Here is a 21,758-nt window from a genome sequence, read left to right as displayed (position 1 = left end):
TTTAAATGTGAAATAATTAATTTTGATTTAGAATATAGAAATATTGTAAGTCAGAATATTTATAAATAAATCAATGCATTGCTGACAATTAACTAAAACAAGTTAAACAAACGGGTTAAATAAAGAGATTCAAGTTAGAATTATCCGATATCTCTAAAAATAGAGTTCAAATAACAAAAAGCAATTCTAAACACAAATTTAAACATAAATCATAGAAAATTTTAATATATATAATTATGGATAAAATTTATACGTTTCATTATATTAAAAAAATGATATAGAACCTCATTTGAAAATCTGGAAAGAGGTTCTATTTATTGTCGAAACACATTAAAGATTAGTATAAACTCTTGAATATGATCGAAATACCTAAGTTAAACAAGATTCATGTTTGAAAAAGTATTAGTTCCGAGCTTTAGAGCTTGAGTCAAAAGTTTGAATCAATTTTTTTAACAATATCATGAGGCTTTATGTAGGATTTTATCGGGTTAACCAATATTGGATCGCATGTTAGTGATAGGTTTTTTGGGCTTTTACATAATTTTCTCAGATTATTTAATATATCAGATTTCAACTAATTCTAGACCGGATATATACGAATCACCAAATTTACCAGTTCACATGGAGGCTGGATCAGATATGAAAATGCTGTTAAAACTATTATAAACCTTATAAATCTATACTATTAAATTAGCCAAAAGTCTACCTAGTAAATTTTATGTTTCACTAATTCATACAAAATATACATAAAATATAAAGATGACATTGTAATACAAAATCTCAAATAAGCTAATTTTAAACAAAAATTCATTTACTTTTTCGATATAATACAACTTTGTAACTTCATAATGTAAATCAAAATTAAAATAATAATTCATATTAACCAAAATCATATAAAATTAATTTAAACAAAAGTTACAAAGTTGCGGTGAGCGTGGATCGAACACGCGACCTTCAGATCTTCAGTCTGACGCTCTCCCAACTGAGCTATCCCCGCTTGTTGTTTTCCATGTTAAACATTATATTTAGAGCGCTCTTTACATATTACTGACACAAACCATGTTGGACGAAGATGTCTGATATAAAATATATTTCCTCATTGATCAACAACAAAACTCAAAAAGAGCACGGTAAAAAGTACACTACAAAATTCTCACTACACATTTCACAAAGACTCATCAGTGTTTGGTTGCTCTTTTCAGCGTTATTTGGCGTGAGAAGTCGCTACAAATGAAGAGAACACACTATAAAGCTTCGTTGTGAGCTGGGACGTCGGAGAGCTTGCCATTTTATCTTCTTAGAGCTCCATAGTTCCTTGTAACCTACGTTTACAAATCATACAACTAAGTGAGCAAATATCATATGGTAAACAGGAACTTGAACTCACTAACGAGCCCGAAACAGCAAAGAAAATGGAAAACATAGATGTGATTAACATACCCGAGGCTGAGATCTGTTTAGCTTCTTTTCAATATCTTCATCATCTTCGTCCTCGTCTTCGTCTTTGCTACTGAGCAGCCTATGAAGTGAAGAAGAGCTTTCGTTTTTTCTACCACGTTTTGATGTCACCGTACCTCTACCTCTGCCTCTCTTAGTAGTAGCTTGTCTTTTCCGTCCTTTGCCTCTAGTGTTCTCTTCCTCCTCCTTTAATTGATATAGAAACAAGAATCATGATGAGACGAACTAATTGCAGTGCACAAATGAATAACAATGTAGGAATTGTTCATACCGAACTGCTGTCAACTTGGTTAAGATCTTCAGGCTCTGCTTCTTCGCTTGAAGGAGAATCTACATCGTCTTCTACAATGGTAGAAGCACTTTTGAAGGAAGCTGAAGCAGATCTAATGAAAGAAAAATCACGGACATGACATTAGCTAGCTGAATCAAACCCGTACGTTATGACAAAAAAATACCTCTGAGACTGGCGCAAACCAAGAGAACCATCAAGAGTGGTTTGCTTCATCGCACTTGAGGCCTTGCCTCGGCCTCTTCCTCTGGTTGGGGCTTTAGCTCTGCCACGAGATGTACCAGTGGATGAACCTCTCCGTCCTCTAGTGGCAGGCACTGAACCAGAGATCTGAGTCGTGTCTTCATCATCACTGAAAGAAGCATTCGCGATGCCACTGCTTCTTTTCGTCAAATTCTGTACCAATCTCAGGCAGAAAACAGCATTGTAAGAAAGCAACGTCATGACAGAGATGAATGTGAAGTCAGAAACTGCAAGGAAACTCTTAGAAAGAGAATATAAACCTCTGATGTCAATCCAGTGGATAAAAACTGTGAGGAACCACTGGGTCGAGTTGACCTATCTTTCAAGCGTTCCTGCACAAACATAGTGCAACTAGTAGGTTGATATTTTATACCTTTCCACAATCTACAAGATAAATTAACTGAAATTAAATCGTCTTGCCTCTAAGCACTCTCCCACTTTAAGAATCAGATCGTCCTCCTCAAATTTCTGGGCATCTGAATCTTTTGCAAGTTTACCCTGAAAAAATGGGAAGAGAACATCATAAATACAACAATCGTGCTACCGAGTAAGAACTATATCCTACGTAGAACTTAGTTTCAATGGTGACCGAAAAAAAAAGTACATACACGAGTCTCTTGAAGATTGTACTGAACGCATGAGTAGAAAGCTAGTTTATCATCCTTGTTCACAAAATTTTGAAGAGCAACGTCAAGATCGTTAACTGGAAGGATCTCCATTTTCTGCAAAAGAGGATAGAGTGATTATCCCGTTGTGTATTCAAGCACATTTCGTAATCTATTCAATCAAGTCTATATCATTCTTTGGTGAAAGTTCTACAGGGGCTGAAGCCAATAACACAATCATAAGTATAGAAGGTTGCGGATGTACCAGGTTGCTTTCAGCTACTAGTGCTTCTATATTTTGCTGGTTCAGTTCTTCTGGACGGAGCCGCTCAGAATCATCGATGGTGCCTGTAAAATGGAAGATAGAAATATATGATAACTAAATCACATTAGATAAAACGCAACAATATTGTCCAACTGTGATAGTCGAATGCCCCTACCTTCGCGTTGACCTTTCTTAGAAGCTTTGGAGAATATTAAAATGTCCTGGGGATTTGCAACCTGTAATTGTTTCAGAATTTGTCACAAGTTAACCAAACATTGAAGAAAGATGGTGAACATCAAGTTATACCAACTAATTTTTAGGTACCTTTCCCACATATTTTTGTCCAAATCTTTGAGGATTTATCGTCATAAATCCAGAGTAATCTACCTGAAAGATTGAACCTGATCTCAGTATTTTTTTGGTCATTGAAATAAAACAACTAGAGTATGAGTTTGTGGCTATGGGTGGGTGTCCATGCCTCTACTTTTGTTGGACAATAAAGGTTTAATTATGTGAGAGTTGCTAGAACTTGCAGCGGTGTGAAGGAAGCTTGGAAGCCGGAAACAAATTACCTTGATTCGAACCAAGGGGAGCTGGATATCTGATCTGTTGACAGCTTTTTTGCTTGCTTTTTCTATTAGATCTCTGACCTAACAATTTTGTAGATATTATTAGAGGTATAATCAAAAAAGAGGCAGGAGAAAAACAAATATCCACATGAAATACGAGAAAATTGAATAGTTACCACTTTATCCAAGTGTTCGAGAATTGAGTTTTGATCATTGGGATCAATATCATCTTCATCCTTTAAAACAATCTGCATTTTGAATACATGTAAGCATAGAAGTCTCTCACCGCCATAACATATAAGGAATTTTTTTTTTACCTCTGTATACTCAAAAGGCCTCACAGATGTCAAAGGTATCTTCGTAGGACGATATTGATTGCCCTGCAAGTCATATATTTGAAATTACTCAGGCTTACATGCTTGATTGAAAAAGAGCAAAAACCCATACTTGAGGCAAGTAGATTAAGCAATACGATCAAAGTAAAGATAAAGTCTCAGATTGTTAGCTGAAGAACCTTGATTTCTAAGAGAAGAACATGCTTTGGCTTTGATTCCCCATCAATCAGTGATGTTGCCACAGAAGATCCTGGTTGTGTGATGTGGAAGCCCATTCCAGATACCTCCTTCAAAAATTTAAACGGTTTATCTCAGAGACAATGCACATTGTGCCTCACACTTCTTTAAATGCAATAACTCCAAGAATCAAAGTTTAAACGGACCTGGGGGTCGATAAGGCATTCATGCTCATGGCCCCACACAATGAAGTCGAGGAACCGAGGAAGAAAGTGCTCGCTTATTGCATTTTTGGGGTTTGATTTCACCCTGCAAGTCATAGAATATGAGTAAAAAATCAAAATTTCTGATATAGAATCTAATATACTATTGCAATGAGATCAACCTATTTTGATGAAGCACCAGAATATTGAACCAGTCAGAAACGTCACATCCTTCTTGAACTTCAGGCCTCATCCATTGGACAGCGTGTGGGGTCTGTAAAACCAACAAGGCAATAAAAATTAACACAATAAACAATTGTATAGCAAAAGGTGAGGAATCCTCTGGATTACCTGAAACATTCTGTTGAGACGTTCATCCCTGATGTTTCCTAAACCATAGAGAGCCACAGTTGTTGAACCCTGAATATTAATTTGATTAAATGTTAATCCAAGAAACCACGGAGGAGCCAGACAAGTGTCCAGGCTACAAATTCTTCGCACCAACCTTCCTCATAAGTATAGGGTAGAGAGAAATCTGGCCAACACCTGAACCACCAAGATTCATCTTTCCAAAATAATTCACGAGGTTGCATGCTGAGAGGATATCAATTGCAGAAAGGTTGTCCTGTTGCCAGATGCCACAGAAAAGAAAAAACGAAATAATAAGCTTAAGGAAGAAGCTTCACGAAATAAACAAGTCCCAAACATATTCAAATGAATTTTTCATAACCAAATAATGAAAATGTACCACTCCAGCTGGATCGTCATGGTTTCCATGAATACTAAAGACGGGCAAGCCTACATTGAAGTGTGGATCCTCATAATTTACATGACCAAACCTGTAGGAAGAAAATAAGGCGAAGGAATAGTAGATTGATAAAATCCACACTATGAGAAAATGAAGTGTACAAGAGAGCACATATTGAGTCAATATAGTGTTTTAAGAGTAAAATAGGAAAAGAGTAGAGAGTCTCTCACGCATTTTGAAAATTGACAGTCTGGTCGCTGACAACTTGAAAGTGGACGGGTTTATCATTAAGGCAATGGCGACGAAGAATCTCAATGGCTTTAACAAGCGTAGTTCGAGAGGGTTTATTCTCATGGAAAAGATCACCTCCAAGGAGTAAGAAGTCCACCTGTTTGAAAATAATGAGAAAAAGTAAGAAGAAACTGAAAATAGTGGCAAGGGAAAGGATAAAAAAAAATGAAAAACCTGTTTATCCTCAGCAATAGAGCAAATCTCTTGAAAAGCCTTGAAGGAATCGTGGCGCCTTATTTCATCCTTCTCCATGTAGCCCAAGTGGCAATCAGTTGCAACAAGTATCCGAAGAGTATCACTCAAATCCTCTCTGTCAACCATACACCAACACACTCAATTCTAGAAAAAAAAAAAAAAAAAAGTAACATCTACAGGAAAGAAAAACGAAGCCAAAAAGCTCACCTAGACATGATTGATGGCAAGCGCTTGCAGTTCTGTAAACCTGAAGTTAACAAGAAAGTTTCTCAGTGAAGAATCAAACAAACATATCACTGATTGATTCCATTATTGAGATAACTAAAGGGGTCACTTTTCTTTGGTGTTGATTCAGCAAACGCTCTTTCTAAAACCCTAAACCCTTTACATTTTAAAAAAAAAAAAGATGTTTCGTTTCAGAAAACAAAATTCAATAAACCAGGTCCGAAATTGATTCATAAAAAAAACAACTAATCAGTAGTAGGACTGTTTCCACAACTTTCTACTAAGTCGCACTTTCTCAGCAGAGTGGAAATAGAACCCTAACCTTGTCTTCGATAGGAATAAAGTAAAGCGACGGAACTCCGGTCACCAGAAAGAGAGAATCCGACGGAAACGAAAGTGAGAATCGGAGTGAACTGAACTTTAAAGCCCAGAGAGCGAAAGAGAGAATGACGGACCAATTTAGGGAGACGACGACGAAGGACAACACATTTTTAGTATATTACATATTTGATCCTCTATTGAAGACTTAATACTCAGAAAGCACATTATATTTTAGTATTAACTAAAAAGGTCTATTTCGTCCAATCTTCAAAATGGGCTTACTGTTTGTTTCGGCTTTTCTATTTCGTCCAATCTTCAAAATGGGCTTGCTGTTTTGCCCCATTAAAGCAGCGCACGAGTTTTTTTTTTTTTTTTTTTGGACAAAAACAGCGCACAAGTTTCTTTTACTTTATTCAATCGAAAGTTTTAAATGACTGTTATTCAAACATAAATTTTAAAAACTCATTTAAAATTCATTGTCATTGAACTTAACATTTGGTAGAGTATTCTAAAATCTACTGTTATTGAAAATATTTTAAATTGTGGAGTTTTAAAGTTTTCAGGTGATTTTAAGGTGTTTGGGTGGAATTTCTTAGTTAAAAAAATTAAAACTCAAATCTCATAGTTTTATGTTATATTCTAGAGTGGTTTAACAAAAATCACTTAAATCTCTACAACTTATTGAAATCATCTAAAACTCCATTAAAAGTCAAATCACCTCAAATGTTATATTGAATACACCCCCCCCCCCCTTAAAGAGCATACCCACACGTCTGTGCGAGTGTTAGTTCTTATTAGTAAGTTGATTTTTGTTCTTAGTTCTTAGTAAGAACTTCTTACATCTTTATAAGTTATGTTAAGTGTTATACTGGATTTTGATCCGCGCTGTACAAGCACGAAATGTTTTATGAAAAAAAAATGTTATTAGTAACTTAACACATATTTTGTTAATTTGTAAGAATTTTGTGTATTTAAAATATATTTTTTAATCAGTTCTTTTAAATTCGACTCGAACCGGTCAAACCGGTTAATCATAATTCAATTCAGGTTTTTAGAAATATACATATTTAAAAAATCACTAAAGTCCGAGACTAAACGATTGAACCAATGGATGACCGATATGTAATCCAATTTTATTTAAATTGTTTTATAGTTTCATAATTTTTCATCTTTTAATCCAAATTTTAAAGTTCACTGTTTTGCAATTTTATGAAATTATGACGTTTTTACAAAAATTTGATAAATAAAATGGTAGATATAAAATAATTAAGAACGATAAAGGCAGAGTTATTGTGCCGTGTAATAGGTGACCATTCCGTGCGGTTCCGGGGGGCACTTGAGTAAGCACTGGTGCCCGACTGCGTCTTGACCCCTATGCAATTTTTCGGCTAGCTATTGGAGATCCCATTTATGTACGCCAATCACATGAAAGAAAGGTCTTTTAGGAGAGTTGGCGTCCGTGTCTCCAGGGCACATCATTAACGCGAGGTTTAGGATACCAGGCCGAGAAACCCAGACATATAAGTGAGATCCGACCATCTTCCACGCCCTCATCCACTAGGCCAACTCCAGTCTCAGATTAACTCGGAACTACTTTCCTTATTCTGGTCAAACTCAATTCTCGTATGCTTAACATGTGGTGGAGCTAAGGATTTAAAACCTTTTCTATTTTCTATCTTTCTTCTCGTCGACGTAACCCATCCAATAGTATTTAACATAAAAAAAACTGCTAAATAAAATGTGTCCCATGCCGAAATATCACAAGTACCACCTCGTTCCGTACCATCGCAAAGAAATATGTCTTGACCATATTTTTCCTTTTTATATAGCTTAATTAATTTATAATAGCTTTATATAAAATTTATCTTGTTAATAATTTTGTTTATATTATAATCGTTTAAATTTGTTGTTACCCATTAATGTTAAGCATTTTTCTCTAAATAACATATATTTTGAACATTTTTCATAATTATTTTTATTATTATATTTATTGTACAATGAAAAAAGTTTATATATATTTTATGTAATGGCTATTATTGAATTATTATGTTACTTAAATAAATGATATAACCATTATTTAGGAAATATAAATAAAATAATCCATTAATTTAACTGATATATTACTCATTGAATTTTTTATTATTATTTAAACCTTTAAAAATAAGTTCTATTTATTTTCGTTGTTTTATAATTATTTTAATTTTTCAATTTTAATTTATTTGATTTATCTAAATAATTTAAAAGATTTTTTTTAGAAATTATTAAAAAGATGAAATCTAATATTTTATATTGTTTGGACACAAGATTAATTATAGTGTTATTTGGAAACATGGATAGTATTACAAAGAAATGAGTATATTGGCTGGAAACATTGATAATAATATAAATAAAGAAATATTAATGATTTAGTGTAGGTTTAACTATAAAGTAGAAATGTGTATTTAATTTAAAATTTACAAAATAAAGGTTATGTCCAGCACAATGTTTCTCTTTTAATAAGATAGATATTTTATACATGCCACTATATAATTAATTGTATATTAATCTATTTATAAAATTTATTTTAATTTAAATGCAAATTTTATTTGAAATACTGATATTGTATTATTTTTGACATCATTGATATTGTATTAGGAAATGTGATAGCTTAAATTAGGAGGAGATATGGAATGATTTGAATCGTATCTAGTAGGGGTAGGCACTTTACCCGATACCCGAAGCCGCACCCGAACCCGATCCGAAAATTCCGAACCGAAATCCGAACCGAAGTAGCAAAATACCCGAACGGGTATTAAGTTAGGAGAGATTGGATATCCGAACCCGAACGGGTAATATCCAAACCCGAATGGATATCCGAAGATAACCGAACATATGTATACTTACCCTTATATTTCTAGTTTACATCTCTCGTTTTATTTAAAATATTTATATTAATGTTACACATACTTTAAGATCATATAGTATATCTATAATTATGGAGAAAATAATTTGATAATCATTTAAAATGTATATCAAATTTTTTTTTTATGTATTAACAAAAGGTACATCCAAAGTTTAAAAACAATAGCCAAATTAATATCTATTTGTTTTTGAGATATTATCTCCAAATCTATTAATCATTCAATCTATAAAAAAATAAAAATAAATCAGTTAAGTGAAATCTATATTTTTAAATACAAGAAACTTAAAAATGAAAATTTTATTTTTTTCTTTTAAAATATAAATATCCGAAATAACCGAACCCGAACTAAAAATACCAGAACCCGACCCAAAGTACAGAAATACTCGAACGGGTTCTATATCCCTATACCGAAACATCCAAAAATCCGAAATACCCGATTCGAACCCGAACGGGTATCCGAACGCCCACCCCTAGTATCTAGATATTTGATTGCTTAATTATAATAGATGTTAAGGAATATCATTTACTCTTGTGTTTACCTATATCCAATACATTTTTTGTAAGTATTTGTAAAGTGATTTCACACATGTCTTCTTTACAATTACTAGGGATTGGTCCGCCATACGGGCGGAAGAGTTTACACAAAATTATTCTATATTAAAGTATATTTTAATTTTACAAAACATTTGTAAAATTATTTTAAATTGAAGAAAATAAAATAATTTGATCTCTAATTAGATCCAAATCAACGCTTCTTATAATCAAATATTTAAAGAAAGCAATTTTTATCTTCTTTATTTTATAACTGTAATTATTATTTTTTACTTTTTAGTTAATTACACACAAACACGAATAATTACGTTTATATATATATATATATATATTGTAATTGATTATAAAAATAAGTTAGTATACAAATTTAAAACTATTTTGTTAATTGTTTTCTGCTTAATAAATTTAAAATGTTAGAATTCATAGTTTGCTGTGTATTTTATTAAATAATTTCGAGTTGATAGTATGAGTTTGAAGTAATCAATATTTTGATCTAAATATTTTTTATTTCTTGATTATGTAGGTTTTGTAACTAATTTTTTTTTCATAATCAAATTTACCAGTCTAACTTAATTTATATAGTATGCAATCTTGGTTTGATATAAATATCTTTTTCATTAGTTTGACCAAAAAAAATTCTCTTGCTAGATTATTACGTAGAAAAATGGGTAACGTGATTTAGATAAGCAGATAACTAAAAGGTTTTCATTCCAAACTGAATCATTTTATTATAGAGAAAAAGTTTAGTTGAAATTGGCCAAACCAACGAAATGCTATTGTCCTCCAAACAGATTTATGAGAACCTGTTATAAATGAAAAATTAGACGAAAACCAAACTACTCTTAAGCAAACTACCACACCAAAAGGCCAAAACTTTATATTTATATCACGAGTGAAAAAAAAAAAAATACGACCTCTTGTTGGAGAGGTCATTATTTTCTTTTATCTATTGGCCATCATCACGAGTGACAATAAATTCTTACACTATTGGTCTGGTGAAAAAACTGAGACACATAGGGTATATATACAACACACTCGTGATGAATCTCTCCTCTCCTTTTCTTTTCACTTTTGGCTTCCTTTCATCATACTCCAGCTTCTCTTGTTACTCCTGGACCTGTTTTATAAGTAGTAAATCGGTTTTTTACATATATCATATAAGATACAATAGGTATGGATCAATAACACTTGGCCTCAAGAAATAAAAACAATAAATACATCGTAAGAGGAAAAGATCATACCCAATGGCCATCTCGAGGATAAGCTTATCTTTATCAATCATGTGAGATGTCTTGGTGAAGACAGTGTTCTAAGGGTTCTAATCAAAGAAAAGATCAAACGTGAATCTTTTTGGTTCTTTAAACCTATTCAGTTTGATATCTTTGAGATACTTGCGAGCTCATTCATCTTGCTTATATTTAGTATAATCATTGGAAATCCATCTAGAAAGAGAGTAACAATTTCTTTAAAAACATATCCTAATAACGAACCTCCAAACCGGCAATCTCATTGTTCTTCAGTGCAATAAGCCTCAAAGAACAGCTCAAGTGTGAACTCTTTTGGTTCTTCAACCTTTTTCCCACTGGAAATCTATAAGATACTTGAGAGCTCATTAATGTCGCTTATTTATCTATAATCATAGGGAACATACATCAAGTGAGAATCAAATTTTCATAAACGAATCTCCTCACCGGCTATTTCATTGTTTCTAAGATGTTGCAAACTTAGTCACCAACATGTGTGTACATTGTATAGATGATCCTAACAAAAAATCTCGTTACCACAAAATAAACTAACACTAAATGCCTAGATGACAAAGCCAAGACATACCTTTCACAGTCTTTCATTTGGCGTTTCTCAAAGAGGATGCTCGAGTAAAAGACGAATGTGGATCCCATAACTTCATTATCATCACTGTTGTCATAACGAATGTTTTTTTGTATCAGCTTTAGTTCTGTTTCTGATTTCTCTGTGGATCTCGCCGGGGCAAGCGATCTCCACTGGCCAATCTTGACTCGCCGTGTTTCCCTCCATGCCGATCTATACCCGAAGCTGCTCATCACGACCTCCATCGCTTCCGCTCGAAACAGATCTAAAAACCACCACTTCGTCCTCACCGTCCTCTAGCAAAATCGTGAAGAGGAAGAAACCAGATCTGTGCTCGCTTCCAAAGCTTCAGCCGTTTTGAAGCAGCTCCGCCGGGCTCCACACCACACACGTTGATATAGAATTGAAGACTAAGTAGCGAGAGCTCCGATTCAGTGCAATGATTTACAGCGGTAACTGTATCAATTGAAATCGCTCAGAGGTGTTACCGGCTGGACTTTCAAGAGACGGTGGTCGTCTAGGAAAACCTAAGGACACAGAAAAGGAAAACTCAGTTGAGGTCATTGAATAACTCATATCGGAAACAAAGAAGAGGAAGAGCAAACGGAAATAGAAGAGAGACTGAGAACGAAGAGCCAAGAAGATAGAAAAATTAGGAAAAGAAAATCAGCTTTCGTTCTCCTTCTCTCTCCTCCATTATTTTTCTGGGTTTCTTCTCCCTCATCCTCTTTGTTTTCCTGTGATTGAGCAGTTCACGATCTAGAATAAATATAGAACAATAAAAAAACCTAATTTATTTATTTTCATTCAGAAAACAGGAGCAACCGGAGAGAGGAGGAGGAGAAACAAACCGTGGAGAAGCGTCCATGAGGAACAACAATAACGATAATAATTTCGAAGGGAAGCGACGAACAAAAGAAGCCGTGAAGAGGATCATGAGAGCAGATCTGAAAGTGATAACGTCTAAGGTATCTCCGGCGAAGATCAAGACGCCGACGATAATAAACCTCCTCGGAAAAAAAGTTACCACAGACACAATCCTCAACAAATCCAAGAACTCGAACCGTACTCCTCTCTCTGTCTGATTCAAACACATGCCCTTTCGTTTGATCTTAGATTGATTAATGTCTGAGTGGCCATTCAGATTCAACATTTGGGCTAAAAAAAACGCAAGCCCAACATTACCAGAGCCTTGCTGACATGTCAAAAAAGAGTCTTCTGATTGGCTGATTTTTTAATCCCATGTGGACACCCTCCCCATGGTTTATATTCTTCTTTTAGTATATAATAATAATAATAATAATAATAATAATATATATATATATATATATATATATATTCAGGGGTGAATTAGTGAAATAACCAAAACAAACAAAATTAAATTTGTAGAGAGAGATAGGAAGAGAAGAGAGGAGAAAGAATGAGATTTTGGTTACTTGGCAAATTTTAGTTTTTTGTATGGTTATAGAGTGCGATTTCTGTATATTCAAATTAAATTTAGATTATTTATAATTTATGTTTTAAATATATTTTTTCACTGATACTAATTACACTATAACAACTATTAGAAAAATTTGTAGTTTTTTTGTATTGTTTTGGTAATAACAATTTTGAAATTATTGAAATTTCAATATTTTTTCTTCAATATCAGAAAATACATATAAGCTGGTATGCATGTTGAATATTTTTTAATTATTCTTATTTAAAATTCAATTATTCTTTTTCTTGTTTATTAGTTTTTCAAATGAAAATATGGTTAAACTAATATATAATTCACTTTATTTTAATATTAATATTAACCAATATGAATATTTAAATTTTAACTATTGATTATTGATTCTTTGCTACTAAAAAATCTATATAAATTTGTTCTTGTGTTAAAAGCAGTGGCGAAATGAATAGCAGATGGAATCTAAGAGCAATGTACATTAAAAGAATCCTGAGATCATGTCAAATGCGTTTCTTTCCATGCAGCAAACAAATTCAAAATAAAAATATCAAAAACATAATAATAGTATGGTTTGCCCTACAAAATCCAAACAGTTTTGTTATTTTTTTATAAGAAAAAAATCTTAACAATTTATTCATAGTCAATTTAATCAAGCATATTATTAATTTTAGAAATAAGTATATTTTCTTAGTTCAAACTATTCCGAAAGAAAAAATAGAGTTTTAGCTCCGACTACATTTCTAACCACCCTTATATTTGCTTCTATGATAGCATTTAGAAGTAAATTCACTCTAATCTAAAAGATAGAGATTACTATTTTTTCTATAAATAGAAATAGAGGTAGAAATCCTATATTTTTTACTCTATAAATAGATATTGCTATTTTATAATAATACATTGGAGTAAGTTCCATTTCTGTTATAGATATCTAATATTTTGTAGATTAAAAATAGAAAAAACTTTAGAAATGGTGTCATTCACAATTAAAACATCTTTTTACAGTTTCCAATTCAACTTAGTTGGGGTTACAATCAGCCACTTTAACTTGAGGGCCTCCTTATCTTTCTTTTTTTGGAGCAAATAGCGCTTCCTTATCTAGAACTTTGTTTCTTAGCTTATATTTACCATCCCTAATCCTTTTAATTAATGTTTTGTTTTTTTTTAGGTTTTGTCAACAGTTTAATTTTTATGATCATCCCCTTTACATTATTTGAGAAGTGATTTTGCCATATGTCTTTCTACAATTATTTTCACAAAAATAGTATGTCATGGTTACTAAAATTGATGACATGATGAAATGGACAATTACATTTAATGTTTAATTTATATTTTTTGTAAGCTTTTTAAAATATGGTAACAACTCATATATTACATTTAATGTCGATTTATATTTTTTGATTTTTTAGAATATCGTAATAACTCATAAATCATTATTAAAATAAATATATTCAAATAAGGCATTACAAATTTTCAAATATTATTTAATTATATATTTTTATATTATACATTTGTATTACTAAAATTTTCAAAAATGTATATAGATTTTTTAGAAAATTATAAAAATTTAATCGTAAAATCATTAGTTTCTTATATATATATATATATATATATAATTTTTTTATAAATTCTGTTTAATTTTAATTTTTAATAATTATACAAAAAACTTTACAAATTTATTTAATATATTTAATTAAAATAAATAGATAAAATCTATCTATTAATTTTAAATATATACATGCATATTATTAAATATAATTTAAAAACAAAATTATTTTATTTTTATATAAATTTTATGCTTGATTAAATCAAATATATATTAAAATAATGATAAAAAAATTTACAGTATTAATAAAAAATCTTTTCAAATATAATTTATATTTGTCTATTAAAAAATATTTTAAATTTTTTTACTGCACTTGGTGCAGGAAAATAACTAGTTTCTTATTGAAAGATATGTTTGCATTGTTTTAAATCTCATCTAGATTAATAACTAAAAGGATAAATTTCCTCTTAAAATATTAAATTTATGCTACATCACATAATTTCTAATATTAAGACTCATATGTACTTATACATATAGGATTATCATGTGCGTAGTGATTGATAGAACGAAGAGCAACACAAAAGGAATCTTCTTCCGGTAAAATATTTTTCGAGGCGCACCATTTGATATTGCTGCTTACATTCATGATCTCATAAGCATGCGCTTGGTGGGGAGGAGGTGATATTACATGAGCTTCGGAATAATTAAGAGTAGTACCATTGCTTCTGACTGTAAATCTGATCCTACCCTCCCTAAAAGAGATGACCCCTAGATGATTGACCCCTGAGAGCTACGTCCACCAGTTAGTTTGGAAGCAGCATCATAGTTGCTTTCCACCATTCCTTCAGTTTCAAAAGCTGCAGGAAAAGTACTCGTGTAGCCCTTATATTATCCACATTCTGAATCTATCACTGAACAGATTGTAAGATACAATACCTCTTAAGTATTATGGAGGGGATAATTTTTATTGTATATATGAATAATTTCAGTTTAAATATTATATGAGGGCTCAAGAAAATACAGACACTTAATCCTTAAAAATTGGTTATGAATATGTATATTTCTAAGTGGCTTTATGAAGTTTTTTAACATTGAACTTAGTTAATATAATCAACACTTGGAATCATATTCAATCGTATATCTAATGTAAATCGTATTCAACTTAGTTTTTTAACATTGAACTTAGTTATTTTCATTGTTTTGTCTAACTAAATTTTCAATAATAAAACTTACCTTTTTAGGTGTTTCAAAAAAAACTTGCTATTTTTATTATCAAAAGCTATGTATTACATAATGAGCAAAACAAATAAATAATGAATTAAAATAATTGTTAAAGATACACAAACTAAATTTTACTTTGGCTTTAGAAGTAACTTTTAAGGGTCTTAGAATATTTATTTTTTGAGTTTTTTCTTCAACCTGTTCTACATATATTTTGATTTATTTGTACCACCTATATTTCAAATATATATTGGAAATGTCTTAAGCTTGTGCCTAGAGTACAAATGCCACTCGGTCACCACCATTACGAAAGCATAACAAATATTTGAAAGTAATGCATGATCATTTATGAAAGCATAACAACACCTCTGTTATACAATTTTTTTTCTAAGTATGTTATAAATTTTCAACACTTTTGAAATGTGCGTACATAGAGAGGGTGTTATCATGTTCAAAGCGTACATGTATGTACGTATATTGTTAAATTTGTTAATGCTACTGAATTGTTAGACGCACATTTTACTACGTTGAACGTTCATTGGACACAGAAGAGCTCATATATGAGTTACATCGTTTTTAATCCTTATTTAGATGTAGTATTTTTAATTTTGTTATGAAAATATGTGCTAGCATGTGAAGCCAATCTTATTGATTTAATGAGATGTGATAAATTTGATAAATAAGCATTTTATAGAGAGTTTCAAAACATATCAAAACCCATTAGAGTACTCAAAGGTTAAAAAAAGAAGGAAAACAACATCGATACAAAGCATTATTCAAAAAGTACTGCATCCAGGTAATTCATCATCTTCACTTAAGCCACTCGTCCTTCTTGGTCACCTTGGTAGTTGCTATTGCTAGCCTTTTGGAGGTGAGCCCACTTGAAGATGTTCTCACAGTTGCTGATTTCCAACGATCTTACCACTTACGTCCACCTTTTGGAGGTGAGACCACTTGAAGATGTTCCCACAATCAATGTTCTCCCCTGCATTAGTCTCTTTGTCGAAAAATATATTGCTCCCTGACGTGGCGTTCAAGAACAACCGTCCTGCAAAAAGAAAGCAATGATTTTTGTTCCAAGAAATATTATGTTCGTCCTACTACTCATAAAACAGAGAATAAGAGCAAGACACTAATATAGTGATTCTAATTTTAGTAAAAAATACACCTACAATTTTACCTTCTTTAGCGGATCTTTGTCAAGGTCAATCGCAGAAACATGTTCAAAACCAAACCCGAACCAGTAGCAAGTAGATTCATGTAACCACAAAGAAAAATAAAGCTTGTTCCATCAGCCAATGCAAAGACTGTGTGTTAATGTTTATGAAATGAAGCTTGTACCTTATTTGTTAAATCCTTCTTCAGCGCTCTCGTTTCAGCAACCTATAACTCCCATCCGCCATTACCCCCAAGATGTTAAACTTTGGAATTGTACTTGTTCAATTTGTTGATGAGCTCCACATACTTAAATCTAAATCTGTTCTGCTCTAAACCATAACAGATCTATTTCTATCATTCTCTTGTTCCTCCTACTTCAATACAGTTCAAAACAGCTTGTTAGAAGTCATCAAAGAGGCACTTGTTACAAATTGTAAAACGTTAACAAAAGCAAAATTATTTATTACAGCTTACCTTAGAGCTTCGATCTGCACTGGGAAACATAGACTCGGCTGTCTTAAACTTCACAGCTCTACAACCATAACTTAACAGTGTTTTAAGAGAGCCGAGGACGAAGAAACTGTTAGAGGTAATTGGCAAAAAAAAACAGAGTTTTTATTTAACTATGTGATCTCCCATGTGTAGATTGTTATTAGTTAATGTCTAAGGTTCCTGTTTAATTTAAAAAAAAAAACAGAATATATGAACGTACCATGATCTGATCCGCCTGCGAGGAAGATCTGTCCCTGAAGCAGAATACTAAATGATCAGAACTGATTAAACTATTTAATTGGCTAAAAATGTAGTGTCAGAATCAGGCACAAGCCACACACCTCTGTTAAAAGTCATCTTAGGCTCTCAGCCCATACTGGAACAATGGCTTTAGCATTAATCCATCAGCAAACGTCCTCCAGAAGCGCACAACTTCTCTAGCAGCTGTTTTGATTCTGCTCTTTAGCATACAATATGAGTGATGACGTGACCTCAATTCCAATTACATTTAGTCAACATGCACAAAAATATTCAACTACTCTAAAACTGAGAAAATCTTACCGTTTTAGCGATGACGTCTCTACAACCTTCATCAAATGCTCTCTTCATGACAGAGTAATTTGTACTGGGCAGATCCATCCCAATGTCGAAAGGTTAAAACCAACAGATTCCCCTTTTTTTAACATGTTGATCGATGTCAGAGACATAAACAGTTCTCTTGATTACATCTTCCTTCTGAGCCAAGCTGGTTCTTTTGTTCACTCTTCTCTTCCCTTGGCCAAAGCTCCTTCTCTGCAGCAACCGGTAAAAAGGAGATACCCAATATTTACAAAACTTATACCCAATCAAGCAATCAACAGGAAACTATTGCACACATCTCTTTCACGTTTTTAGCAGATAATATACCAATCTCAAGCCATCTGAAGAATGTTTCCACAGAAATAATGTTTACTTTCTGGTCATGTCCTTTCAAAAAACTGACATACCAAAAAGAAAATTTGTAACCATGTTCTCTAAGTGTAACTGAATAAAACAAAAGGAAACAGCTAATACCTATAGCTGAACAAACCACACACAAAGAGTAAAACTGCTTCTCATACAATGATTGATCAAGGGATAGATTCACAGAACACATAAAGCTCGAAACTTTCTGTTATCTGTTAACACACAAAGCTTATTCAACAAACCAACAAAACACGCACAAAAGGTCAAAACTTTATATATACCGTTCAGTACGAAGTGATACCTTGAATCTACATGACTCTCCACATCCCATAGGAACGAACCAAACGTCACAGCCTCCAACAGAAGCCTCTTCGGTCCCTTGAAACTGATCTGTATATGCTCGTCCTTGGACGAATCAATGCCTTGCGGGGTTATCACAATCTATGGCCTCCCAAACAACCGCTTCTCTTGATCTAATTGTAGCGTATCCCTGAAGAGTTTCTCCGTCAAAGGACATGACGTACGTCTTCAACCGGGACTGTTTCATTTCGCTGCTGGAACCACCCCTCGCATTGATCCTCCCACAAACGAACCAACTTCTTGGTTTGAGGAAACAGCTTGATACGTCTCTTCTGTTTCTTCATAGAACATTCTCTCTCCTTCCCTTCCCGCCTGCTCAATGCCAGTCTCACCTTCATCCGACCCGCCTGGGAGAATCTTCATGGCCTTCTCGAGCTGAAACGTTTGGTCGATCCGCTTCAGGAAATACAAATACATCACAGAGGCAGCGTACACCTGTCCAACCCCGAGCTTGCTTATCTGCGCTACAATGTTGAGATCACCCTCACGGTTTTTAAAAATGATGGAGAGATATAGGACATGAATCGTCGAATTTATGTGAATCTCAATAGAATTGATCTGTAAATATCTTCAATTAAACGCTAATTTGCAGAAATTCGTAACGATGAAAACGAAGTGGAAGAATTGGAGACGACATATTATTTTGGTTTAAAAGGAACTCAGAACCATGCTGACGTGGGAAAACGGGAACATATGATTGGCAGATTTAATTTGTCTACGTGGACACACTCTCTACTCCTCATATAACCCTTTTAGTATAGGTTAGATATATATATATATATATATATATATATATATATATTTTCAGCAAATAAATATGTTAGGCATGACATACTAAATTGATGACATGACTTATGGTTAAATATGATATGGGTAATTACATTTAATGCTAATTTATATTTTTTTGTAAGCTTTTTAGAATATGGTAGTAAATTATACATCATCATCAATGTAATTTATTCAAATATGACACTAATAATATAAGAATAAAAATATAATCATATTTTAAAATTTTCAAAATATTATTTATTTGTATTTTTATAATTATATAATTTTTATTACTAAAATTTCAATTTTTTGAATATTTAAAATTATAAAAGTTTAGCGTAATATCATTAGCTTCTTTTATATATCTAATTTTTAGAAAATTACTATTTAGTTTTAATTTTTGATAATTAAAAAAACTTATATCAAACAATATTTCTAAATTTTATACAAGTTGATTTAATATATTTTAACCAAAAGAAATAGATAAAAACTCTATTATAAGTTTATAGTCTTAGATATACATATCTATTTTTCAATATAACTTAAAGTAAAATAATTGTTTATTTTATCTTAGTTTTATGTTCAGCTAAATCAAAATTTATATTAAAATATTATAAGGGAAACAATAAAATATAAAATAATAATAATGTTTTAAAAAAATATAAATTCAATTTTTAAAAAACTTATTGTTGCACATATGGTGTAGGAAAACACCTAATTTAGATTAATTAGAACGAAATTATCGGTTCAGTATATAACTAGCATGTAATGTAATATATACACCGGAAAATATTGTAAACAATAAGATTAACCTTGTACTAGATTTTGACCCACGCTTTGAAAGCGCGGGTTTTTTTTTTCAATTGACAAATATTTAGTAAATGTCATATTTTCATATATTTTGTTCTATTTTATAAAAGACTTAAACTTTTTATCTTTATTTATCGTATTTTATTTTAAATAACTATTTATGTTAAAAAACTTAAACTTTATTTCTTTAATGAATTAAGTTGGTATAACTCTGATAAATTAATTTTATTATGTGGTTAATATTTTAATAAAAAAATTATATATTTCTAATAAAGATTTATACTTTTAAATGAAAAGTTCAATTTTTTTTTATGAATGCTTAAATTATATTAAGAAAAAAAAAGTAATTAATAATAGTTGAAAAAAAATATTTGAACTTGGACTCAATGGCCCAAAGGAAAAAAAATTGTGAGAATTGAATCTGATTTCTTAATCGGCTCAAATGGCCCAAGAGAGACTGATGTGGGCTGGATCCGAAAAGAATGACCCAACATATATGTGTTATTAATATTAATTAATTGTCTTTAATGAAACATGCAATGTTAGTAAAAAAAAGGTAATCTATTCTAAGATAAAAAAGATAATAGGATTCTGCTTTAATAGTATATATGCTGAGTATATACATGCATTACAAAAATCTTTTTTTGTGCATGCTTGGTACGGTACTTTTGTACAGAAAACCGGAATCACTATGCATCACTGAAACAAAATGTAAAGGATTATTTTCGCTTATGAAAACAATATTTAGATGAATCACATTTCCTTGATAGTGATGATCTTCAGGTTATAAAAATATGGATAGTGATAAGCTCATGTCTTCAGTTGACCGAGTTGGTTTATATTATATGTAAACAGCTTGTATTCCAAATTAAACCGAGGTCCGGTTTGGTAAGGGATGGTTAAATTGTCGTATTATTATGTCAATTGATTTATGAACGTTTAGTAATGTAGTTAAATGACAAAAAGACAATGGCATAAGGTGTTATATTAAAGAAAAAATAAGGGTTAATTCTCAACTGTACTTCAATTTTAGTAGATTAGATGATTGGTTTTTATGTTTTTTTTAGAAAATCTTCAAATTCTGCTAGTGCTACTGCCACCAAAAAAAATAGAGGGAGATTTTACGAAGCAAAGATATGCCAAGGACAATATGTCGACTGCAAAATAATAATATCCGTAAATTACAGCGAATATGTAGAACAACGGTCTGAAATATTTTAATATGATGAGATAAGAGAATATGAGGTGGGGATACGGTAGAGAGTGATAGTTAGAATTGACATATGCAAGATATGTACATATTCTGAGAAGTGACAAATAACCATGTTGGAATATAGTGAACAAGGAAGCTCAATTACAGAAAATACTTTACTACCCAACAAAAATGAACACTTCATGTGACTCTAGCCAACACACATATTTTCTATCTTCCACTTTTCAATTATGAACTCATTTTCTATTCTGAAATAAACTACCCCATGTTTAAGAATGTGGTTAGATATATCTTCAGTCTTAAAACTTTAGAATATTTTTTTCGTACATAATATTTATCTTCTATAATTATTCTACCTGTAGAAAATAGAGGTTGTAGAACTTTGTATTATATATATTCGGACCCAAAGAAAACATATTTTGTTTGATATGGACACTGAATAAAACGAATGTATCATCCAACGACCAGTGAGTAAATTAGAGGATAACAAAGAACAATATATACAATGAGCCGAATGCCTACGAGGCGCTTATATATGCATCCATTGTAACAACACATATTTGTTTTACTATTTCATCTACGAGTATAGAACC

General features: G+C 31.8%; 1 protein-coding gene, 1 long non-coding RNA gene, 1 other non-coding gene and 1 pseudogene across 9 annotated transcripts; all 4 read right to left on the bottom strand.

Moving 5' to 3' along the window:
• Positions 1-924: 924 nt before the first annotated feature.
• TRNAF-GAA lies at positions 925-997 on the bottom strand. Its single transcript has one exon. It is a non-coding gene; the product is annotated as a tRNA-Phe (tRNA).
• Positions 998-1,077: 80 nt separating this feature from the next.
• LOC106434510 (double-strand break repair protein MRE11) lies at positions 1,078-6,131 on the bottom strand. 2 transcript variants are annotated; one of them, XM_013875384.3, is made up of 23 exons: positions 5,926-6,131; positions 5,586-5,625; positions 5,358-5,493; positions 5,123-5,280; positions 4,893-4,983; positions 4,650-4,769; positions 4,496-4,564; positions 4,327-4,418; positions 4,148-4,250; positions 3,944-4,051; positions 3,747-3,809; positions 3,606-3,677; positions 3,433-3,510; positions 3,185-3,247; positions 3,036-3,096; positions 2,861-2,943; positions 2,599-2,712; positions 2,411-2,488; positions 2,251-2,322; positions 1,914-2,143; positions 1,730-1,841; positions 1,441-1,644; positions 1,078-1,322 (listed from the first exon to the last, which is right to left on the bottom strand). In XM_013875384.3, exons 2-23 carry the CDS (start codon positions 5,591-5,593, stop codon positions 1,290-1,292), a joined length of 2,148 nt encoding a protein of 715 aa, XP_013730838.1. In that variant the 5' UTR covers positions 5,594-5,625; positions 5,926-6,131; the 3' UTR covers positions 1,078-1,289. The 2 variants fall into 2 exon arrangements, with proteins under 2 accessions (XP_013730838.1, XP_048598766.1); XM_048742809.1 differs by having other exon boundaries at positions 3,606-3,809.
• A 4,111-nt stretch (positions 6,132-10,242) lies between these two features.
• Positions 10,243-12,436, bottom strand: LOC106434509. 6 transcript variants are annotated; one of them, XR_002654642.2, is made up of 6 exons: positions 12,057-12,343; positions 11,209-11,942; positions 11,070-11,139; positions 10,869-10,968; positions 10,620-10,696; positions 10,243-10,495 (listed from the first exon to the last, which is right to left on the bottom strand). It is a non-coding gene; the product is annotated as an uncharacterized LOC106434509 (long non-coding RNA). The 6 variants fall into 6 exon arrangements; XR_001286764.3 differs by having other exon boundaries at positions 10,869-11,139; positions 11,209-11,964; positions 12,057-12,436; XR_007317153.1 differs by lacking the exon at positions 11,070-11,139 and having other exon boundaries at positions 10,869-11,008; positions 11,209-11,964; positions 12,057-12,344.
• Positions 12,437-16,090: 3,654 nt separating this feature from the next.
• On the bottom strand, positions 16,091-21,432 carry LOC106395321 (annotated as a pseudogene).
• Positions 21,433-21,758: the final 326 nt, after the last annotated feature.

This window comes from Brassica napus, chromosome A10 (assembly GCF_020379485.1).
Source record: "Brassica napus cultivar Da-Ae chromosome A10, Da-Ae, whole genome shotgun sequence".
NCBI classification, from domain to species: domain Eukaryota; kingdom Viridiplantae; phylum Streptophyta; class Magnoliopsida; order Brassicales; family Brassicaceae; genus Brassica; species Brassica napus.
This window is presented reverse-complemented; position numbering and strand designations above follow the sequence as displayed.